Source organism: Sprattus sprattus, assembly GCF_963457725.1.
Source record: "Sprattus sprattus genome assembly, chromosome: 12".
Lineage (NCBI taxonomy): Eukaryota > Metazoa > Chordata > Actinopteri > Clupeiformes > Clupeidae > Sprattus > Sprattus sprattus.
Window position 1 is genome coordinate 13,571,988 of NC_137910.1, and position 9,728 is coordinate 13,581,715.

At 40.7% G+C, this 9,728-nt stretch overlaps 1 protein-coding gene across 1 annotated transcript in view; it reads left to right on the forward strand.

The window, feature by feature from the left end:
• The first annotated feature begins 3,438 nt into the window (after positions 1-3,438).
• The window catches only part of ugp2b (UDP-glucose pyrophosphorylase 2b), a 31,234-nt gene continuing 24,944 nt past the window's right edge, over positions 3,439-9,728 (forward strand). The window contains exons 1-3 of the mRNA XM_080848934.1: positions 3,439-3,537; positions 4,648-4,775; positions 7,723-7,830. Coding sequence (XP_080705060.1) covers positions 3,522-3,537; positions 4,648-4,775; positions 7,723-7,830 — 252 coding nt within the window. The 5' untranslated portion in view covers positions 3,439-3,521. The remainder of the gene's footprint in view (positions 3,538-4,647; positions 4,776-7,722; positions 7,831-9,728) is intronic.

Sequence of the window (9,728 nt, forward strand, 5' to 3'; positions counted from 1 at the left end):
CGTAGCATGATACACAGTAGGTCGATCTTGCACTGCCTGTCCAAAGTCTTGTGAGGACAAGCTATGCAGTATGTCTGTGTTATTACAAAGTAGACATTACATAGTATTCATTAGTTTAGTCTTAAAGGTCTAAAAGAAATCCACATTACAAAGACATTTCATTTTAGTCAATCCTTGTCGCTACGACAACAGATTCGCCAATTGCTCTGAGCAGTGTGCATCACCCCAGTTTGAAGGCACTCTGCCTTGCTTTGTTTAAAAGTACCAGTCAGAATTTTTTTCAAATAATAAAAAAAAAATTTCATCAAGCCTTTGTGTCAGTTGATTGAAGGAGTGCTTTTACTCTTGTACACACAGAGAACTTAAAAGATGCTCGCTGAAGAGCATTAGTTGTATATAATTCATGTATTGCCGAGGCTTTATTATTTCCCACAATTAATGCACAGAGAAGTTAAAATTGCTACATTTATTTCCTTATCCTGTAATTAAAGAGTGAAGCTGTCCATGTTTTTTTTTTTTTTTACATTAGTTACACATATTTACAGAATGTTAATGAACAGTGTATGGTCATTTCTCACTTCATATATCACCTTTGGATGTACTGATTTCATATATATTTAGAAATTTGAATTTAAACATGTGTTACCATCTTTATTCTATCTTCTCAGTGTTTATTTAAAAACTGGAGTGTCTTCAAAAGGAGGCCTTCCTCAATTGTGTAATAATAATAATAATAATTTAATTTATAGCGCACTCTACATTTAGCTGAATCTCAGAGTGCCACAGTACATAGTAACAACATAGTTAAAACAACCTATAATAAAATAAATTTAGTAAGAAACGCCTTTCTGCATAGAAAGGTTTTTAGGTCAGTCTTAAAACTATGTTGCCTTTAGGTGATCAGGGAGGCTGTTCCACAGGTGCGGTGCTCCCAAACAAAACGCCCGGTCGCCCATGGTGTATAGCTTGGTGTTTTGGACACGCAGGAGCGACCTGTTTGTGGATCTGAGGGTGTGGTTGGATGTTTGGGGAGTAATGAGTTCTTGTAGGTAGGGGGGTGCATGTCCATTTATGCATTGATGGGTGAGTAGTATGACTTTGTAGTCAATACGGAATGAGACAGGGAGCCAGTGCAGTGAGTGTAGAATGGGTGTTATGTGATCGTATTTCCGGACTCTCATCAAGATCTTGGCAGCACTGTTTTTGATGTACTGCAGCTTCTGGATGTTCTTGCCAGTGATCCCAGTGAAGAGTGAATTACAGTAGTCCAGTCTTGAAATTGTGTAGGCATCTATCCAGTTCTTATTGTTATAGCACTTCACTGCCACAGGGGGGTAGTAGTCTATAATTCTACAGTAAATTCGACACTGTTACAATAGGTGTATAATTTAGCTTAGCCTACCATCCAGTTTTATATCCAGATCTCTCATCTAGCGGTTAGCTGACTACTAAAAATAAATGCCTTCCTCTTCTGGAAAATTATTTTTCTATGTGAGGCCTTATCAATAAGAAGAATGACTTCGGATTTAGCTGACATAAACACTAACATGTGTTACTAAGAGGCCTGTAAAGGCCAAATATTTAACATTTTATTACACTGTGGGATGCTATTACGTAATGGACCTTCCAGTAATAATAATGCAGCCTTAGGATAATGGCCCAATGTATGTGACGTGGACACATGTTTGCGTCTTTCGAATGACAGGCAAGAACATAAACAGAATACATATCTTAATTAGGCTGTCAGGAATTTACTTTACACTTTCCGATGCCTGAGAAGTGATGTGAACAGTGTCACTGTTCGCTCATTCATGGCCATAGTCACAGAGGACTCGACGTGGCTTTTTGCGAAGAGCCTATACTCCCATCGTAGCTTGACGGACAGTCGACGTGGCAGTAGGAAATCAGCTCATAGGCTGATGGTGGGATCTTCAGAAAGTACTGCGATATCATTGGCTTTAGACGCGGATACAGTGTTATCGTTGGCTGTATGAGTCAGTCGAGAATTCACACAGAAATTCCATTTGTATTTCTCTGGAGAAATGTTTATGTTTAGACCACTCTCTTTTTAATGGCAGTGGTGTGTTTTCGAAGAGATTAAGCCCATTTTGGCACATCACGAGCACATAGGCTATAACTTCCAGGCCTCTTTCCACTGTAACTGCATAGTTCCCCCAAAAAGAAAATGAAACTCACTGAATAGTTTTCGTAACCACTGATTCGTTTGTTTCGTCTAAATGCAAAATCACAGGTTTGGCTCGTTGGATGTTTTTGCATATAGTGGCACCACCACTGAGCATGGTCGTGCAATGCTTCGTAGGCTTACGAGATAAATATTGTCTTCCGTAGACTACCATAGCCGATGATGCCTGCAGCACACACCAGCTCAGTGTCGTAGACTATATCCTTCATAATAGAGATCTGCTGTATACCCCTGTTTGCTCTTGGGGTTGGACCACCGGGACCGTCAGCATCCTACACGATCAAGCGTAAGGATACACATTTATTTGTAAAGTAAAATTACACTTAAAATTACTTATGATTGATCATTTATCAGCATAGTACAATTGTGTCTGTTAGCAAAATGTAATGTTGACGTTAACTTAATGCGAGGCAATTGCTAAACGAAAACATGGATAAACTTGTGTCCAGTGGCATGCAGCTAGCCTACAGCTCGGTTACGTTTTGTCCATGAGATGTAAATGAATGTTCAAACTATTTCGTGAAACGGTAGATTGGTGTGTTGGCTGTGTATGCGAAGTCATGTAATCGTAGACCCATGGTACGAGCCCCCATTCATTTCCGCGTTTTTAGCATAGGGTGCAAGCTAAACTCAGCAACCTAAAAACACGCGATGCATCTTCATCTTTATTAACATTAGCCCACAAGACTCGTTTTAGCCTACCGTTTAGTTTAAAGACGTCATCTAATAAGAGGTGATGTTAATAACCAGGTTACACACAGTTAATTGCTGGGAGAGGAGACCACCGACATGAGAGGTCTTGAGAAAATGGGGGCGAAGCAATATGTCGCGATGCTGACAAGCAAACTTGACAGTCAAAGAAAACGTGACGTGGTTTAGGCTACGCATATCATATCTTGGGTTGAGCGTAAACACCATAAAATACTATGTCTATGTTAATTTGGTTAAAATATAACTTTAGGTGGCAGAGCATTTTCTCTTAACAAATAGCCCTTGATTCCTCCCCCTCGTAGGCAAGGCTACAGTAACCGTGTTAGTAGGGAGGAGGGCGAGATGATGGTTCATTTGTTCGAAGTTGATCTGAAGATGACAGTCAACAGTCAAAGCGGATTGAACACATTAATACTTAAATGAATATCTTAAGCTTTTACGGTTCTTTTTTGTCTTTCGATTTGGACCTTTTTACTTTACATCAATTCAGTTTGACTCGAAGCATCCTACGAAAAGGAAAATTGTAAGATACTCTGGGCTAATTGGATAATTTCTTTTTTTTTTCGTTGAATAACCCTGCCAATATCCTAGGCTACCCTCTTTCACCATGTATTTCGCAGAAGGTAAGTTATTTCAGAGCGAGTATGGCTGTACCACTTCAAAGATGTTTTAGATGAAACCGACGACGCCTGAAGGGACCTAGTAGTCTCCCTTCAACTGTCATTTCCTCTTGAAGTTTCATGCATGATCAGCTCGGTTTTATATTAGGCCTACTTTAAATTGTTCTCGCTTAATCTGCCACGAAGTCAATGTTAAGAAATTATGTAGCCTACATCATTTTTTCAATTGGTATCTGGAAAGCAAGGGTTACTGTCAGCAAGACTCGTAAAGACCAACAATGTTTTGAAACTGATCTCTGTGTAACCTGCCGTACTGACACCAAACTATTGTGATCAGGAAATTCTAGTGTTACAAATTCTTACATTGGAACTGGCTCTGGCATAGTATAACGCCTAGCAGCCTTTCATAACCCCAGCTCAGAAAGCGTTTCCAGCTGTGCACCAATGACATGTAGAGGACCACCTGAATAGACTGGGTAGGCAGCTCGGCTATTTAAACAGCATATGATATTATTTTGATCTAATTGTCATCTTGCTTTATGGGAAACACACATTGACACTTTTTAAGGAGGCTGTAGAAACATGTTAATTCCATTGAGCCTCACATTGTATGGGTAAGACAGGTCCGTCACCCTCGGTAATAGGGAGATTGTTGAGATTGTTAACTGTTGCCCTCATTATATCTCTGCAGACCACTTAAAGAGATGTGCTCTTATGAGACTTTTAGGCAGAGTTAGTAAGGAAACATTGTTTTAAGTGTGTCATTAAAATAATCTCCTCAATGTTTTGTAATGGTTTATTTGTAAATAGTAAATAATGTCAATCGCTATAAATATTGTTACGTTATTAGTCCTGTTTTAACAGTTGATCACTATACAGCACTCTTATGATATTCCTCTCATTATGAGTGTGATTCTCATGAAGATTCCATCAAAATGTTTTAAATAAATTAAGTTTAGTAATCTTCCATGGGGGCCACTATCAGCTCAAGATTCTGTTCACGGTTTTATAATCCCATCAGCCAATCTTAACTACATCACTCAAATAATTTAGCCAGAGATACCAAAGTCCTTACTCTGCTCCCTCTCTCTGTCCTCTCTTCCCCCCTCATAGGTCTCCGTAAGAGGTCGCCCAGCTCCTGGATGGCTGAGTTTGAAGAAGTGATGCAGCAGCAGCTGGAGACCTCACTGCACAGTGAGCTGGAGAACCTGCTGAGCACTGCCAATGGTGCTGAGGCAGAGGTAAGACAGATAGATAGATGGATACTTTATTAATCCCGAGACAAAGGCGAGAGAGCAGCCGCACTGCATGGTAGACGTCAATGGAGGGCAGCCGCACTGCATGGTAGACAGTCAATGGAATGGCAATTTCAGCCAAGTTCTGCATACGTTTGTAGACGGTCAATGGAATGGCATTTTTAGCCAAGTTCTGCATACGTTTTTTTGCCCAGGATAAAAAACAATGTGTGTTGAAAGGATAGCAAAAGTTAAAGATCAGAAAACAGTATATAATATGATTCACAGTGCAACAGCACACACCTGGAAAGCAGCTTTGCACAGCCCCCATTTTGTTGAAATGCTGAAGCTATCTGTCTACTGATGTACTTGGAAAAACATATGTCTTGGAAAAACCTTGGCTTTGTACTCAGTGACAACAAATGTAACACACGTTGTCATCCAATCAGCAAATCCTTTCCCCTTCTGCCAATGATATTGTGCAGGTGCTGCACATTGAAGGTATTGGAAGTTAGGAAGAAGAATTACTATCTCTTACGACATCTTAAACTTAAATGTTTACAACGCTAATAATATTATGATCAGATCAGAGAGTGAGAACAAGTGTGATACTTAGCATGACCCTGAGAGTGTAAGAGTGTGTTAAAGTGATTATGACCCTGAGGTTGTAAGAGTGAAAGAGTGTGTTAGAGTGATTGTGACCCTGAGAGTGTAAGAGTGTGTTATAGTGATTATGACCCTGAGAGTGTAACAGTGTGTTAGAGTGATTTTGACCCTGAGAGTGTAGGAGTGAAAGAGTGTGTAAGAGTGATTTTGACCCTGATGCTTTTGAAGAGGGGAGAGATTGCCCAGGGCCTGTTCCCATGGGTGCCTATGAGGTCCCTGGGAGGAGTTTGGGTTGAACGAGGGATACACCCCTCTCCTGAATCATGGTAGGGTCAGTCAGATGTGGTTAGGGTGATCCATCTCTGTCCTGAGGGGGCTTCTAGCGCTGCGGCAGCATGCTTTGCTTGGCCCTGCCTGATGAATGAGGTGTCACACTTGGGAGAGATTTCACAATGCCCCTCGCCATCCAATTAGCTCACCAATGAGACTTGCATGATCTGGTTTCCTCACTGTACTCATAACTCCTCTCTCTCTGGTCGCCTTGGTCTGTTTCCTTTATTGCTCTCTACTTTTCTCTTGTTCTGTCTCTCTTTCTCTCTTATTGCTCTCTCTTTCTTTCTCGTTCTTTCTCTCGCTCCTTATTACTCTTTCTTTCTCGTTCTTTCTTTCTTTCTCTCTGTCCCTTATTGGTCTCACTTTCTCTCGTTCTTTCTCTCTTTCTCTTGCTCCATTATTGATCTCTCTTTCTCTCGTGTTCTGTCACTGTGTCTGTGTCTCTTTCTCTCTCTTTCTGTCTCTCCTCCTGTCTCTATCTCACTTGTTCTCTCTCTCTTGCATTTTTTGTTATTTTGTTCATTTCCCAATTTTATTGTGTTCCATGTTTTTCCATTTGTTGTCCAATTGTACTCTCTTACACATCCATCCCTTCTTGGATATCAATTTCCATTTTTTTTCACCTGCTGTTGTTCTCTCTCTCTCTTGCTCTCTCTCTCTCTCTCTCTCTCTCTCTCTCTATCTCTCTCTCTCTCTCTCTCTCTCTCTCTCTCTCTCTCTCTCTTTGTCTTCCCTATCACTCAATCCTTCCCTTGTCCCCTCACTCTCCCTCTAGCTGCCTATTCTGTATCCCTCTCTTTCCTTGAGATTTCCGCATGGTGTTGAGAAGGAGTCTTCACAGCAGCCCTGCACAGGGTGAGATTGGCTTGGCCAGGTTGTCATTCCCATGAGTGACTGGTTTATGATGTTAGGTCACTCCTCTTTCTCCCTCTGGCACCATTCCAGGTTGTTCAGTCAAAAGCAAAAAATAAAAAATAAACCTCTGTCCCCTCGGGGAAGAATTTAAGCCAATGCTGCACTAAAGACAGACAAAAAAAGCACCCACTCACGCTGTAATTAAGCCCTTAACCAGACTTGCCCCCTGTTAAGAGAAAAAGAAACTGCTGTCAAGCGTACCAGGAAAACAGAACAACACGTCAGGGAGGAAAGGAACGGTTAATTATTGTTGGAATGCATAGTTAAGAGACTCGTGTTTCCTTGATAGTAAGCTCACGCCTGCCTCATAGGCTGAAGTCACGCCATAGCGAGAGTCAGTGGGCCTAAACTAATAGTAACTTAACTAATGCAACAGTTTCTACCTTATGTTGTCACCTTAGTTTTGAGGATGTGTGTGTGTGTGTGTGTGTGTGTGTGTGTGTGTGTGTGAGTGTGTGTGTGTGTGTGTGTGTGTGTTTGTGTCAGTTTTGAGGATGTGTTGTCACATTGTTAGGAACAGCACAGATCTTACTGAGTGCCCAGCTCCACTTACCACAAAAAAGGCGGCTGCTCTATGCAGTAATACTATCCAGTCAAAAACAATGCAGTTACCTTTGCGAGATCCAAAAAGATCCAAAGCTGAACAAATCTGAGTAAATACTCATAATTGAAAACTATTATACAATGTTTGTAACATTGTTATAGCAGGGGATCTTGATCAAATGTGACATAGTTACTGGGTCTCTAGGCAGATTCAGTGCCCACCCAAGTATTATTAATGTTTCGTTGCACCACGAGTTTTTGGAGGGGCTGAGGAGTTTAGGAGGAGTATGGAGAGATCAAGCAGGGTGAGAATTTAATGATCCTCTCAACAGGGAAGCTAAGGCCAGTTACAACATCACACTCATTATTGTACAAGGGAGAGGGAGGACTGCGTGCATCTCAATGATTGGAGTGCAGAAAAGGATGAGAATGATTTCAGGGGATAATTATAGTTCAGACCGAACAAGACAAAGCTTCCCCATAAGCAGCACTCTCCATTTAAACCCCCACAACAAATGATGTGTAATCATGCCAGTTTCTTTGCTGTCTTTTTCAGGTTTCCAAAAAGGACTTTGAGGGCTTCAAGAAACTGTTCCACAGATTCCTCCAAGTGAAGGGACCTTCAGTGGAATGGCCAAAGATCCACAGACCTCCAGAGGACTCGGTAAGATCTTCAATCAATCAATCAATCAATCAATCAATTTAGTTATTTGATCAAGAGGGACAGTGTGCATTCATGAACATTAAAATGTAAATGCACCCAATTATAGCCAAAAGGCTGGTATCCATTGGCAGTCCCCCTGCCAGAGTGAAAAAAGGCTATACAACCTAAAGAAAAAGGCATTAACGTATATATCAAACATAACATTGACAATATATCAAAAATAAAATAAAATCTTTTCAACTTCTTCTCAAGAAATCTTTGTTTTCTGAAACAATACGTGACAGGCCTTTGGTAAAGTTGAAGCAGGGGTCAGGGTACACAAATGCTTTGTCAGAATGAAATTCCAAAAGGTTATCTTATATAAAGGTAATATACAAACATACACACCCCTACTCTTACGTGACCAAAAGCAAACTCTCAAACTTATGCTGAAGAGTTACCTGGGGAATAGCAGGTATGCATTTAAATAATGTCCTTGAGAATATGAATTGGAATACATACTTTACTGTAAGTGTGTCCTTGAGAATATGAATTGGAATACATACTTTACTGTAAGTGTTTACGTGAGAATATGAATTGGAATACATACTTTACTGTAAGTGTGTACGTGAGAATGACAAAAGTGACTGAGTCCCACAGTGAATCATTAATGAAGGGTCTTTTGTGTTTAGCCCACACACTATGCCAGTCAAGGCATTTTAGTCAGACACAGGAGAAGATGTTAAATACATAGTGCTATTGGTTTAGGACTTTCCACAGTAGCCAAACCTCTCGCTTCCACATGCAAGTACTCATACCGAAGTACTCATACCCAAATACTCATACCCAAATAGGGTGCCACAGGCAAGTACTCATACCCAAGTACTCATTGCCAAGAACTGTGTGTTGCTGATATGCTCTGACTAGGTAAAGCTCCTCTATGTTTGGAAAATGTAAACGTGCAGGTGATGCATTATAAAAGCATAATAGTTACACCCTTGCCTAAAACCACAGTGGTGTTTTGGACTGTGAGGTGGTAATAGTGGTGCCTGATGTATTATGTCAGCAGATCATTAGTAGACAGATACATCAGTTTCCCTTTAAGCAATCAAGGTTTTTCAGAGGAAATATTTCGGCAAATAATTAGCACTGGCTGATTAATGAAAAAGGAAAAAGGAATGCCATCCCATGGCCATGTCTAATTACTGCCTGTAAACCTTCAAGGTTACCATTTTAAAGGTCCAATTAAGTGTTTCTGTGATATAAATGGGAAGGAATAGTGAGAATGTAATAGGTTACATTACTCCAGTGCATGATGTCATCCATCTGGAGTCTCAGTCTCTGGTGTTTTTCATTCATTAGTTAGAATGGTACAGGAACAGAAAGAGCCTATGAAGGTCATGGCACTTTTTAAAAGACAACAATGCCCAGAAGTATTGGAACCTTTTGTTTGTGATAATAAAAACAACATACTCCACCTTTAATGTAGAATTGTCTCTAAAACGTGCCCTGAGGTTGTAGAATGACGTGAATGATAGTCATGAAACTGACATAAACTAACATTTAGTGGATTTTTGTTGTTGAACTTGTGTTATATTGAGGTGGCAAGTGGCCACACTAGCGCTGTGTTCTTGGTCACAGGTGTATAAAACATGCATTAGGTGTAATTCAGGCTGTAAGTCTCCTGGAAAGGGGAGATTGACGACGGAGGATGCAGGGATTGAATGAAGGTGCCATGAAACATGAGTGTGTCAGTCACAAGTGGGGCGCCCCTTTTATTTAGAGAAAAAGTTTTATAAGTCCGTCTAGAGCCCCATGACCAACCGACATTTAAAGCCCATCTCTCTTAGGGACAGATACATTTCCACCGTGGCATTTTGTTCGCCACACACTTTAAACATGCCGAGCGATGAATGACA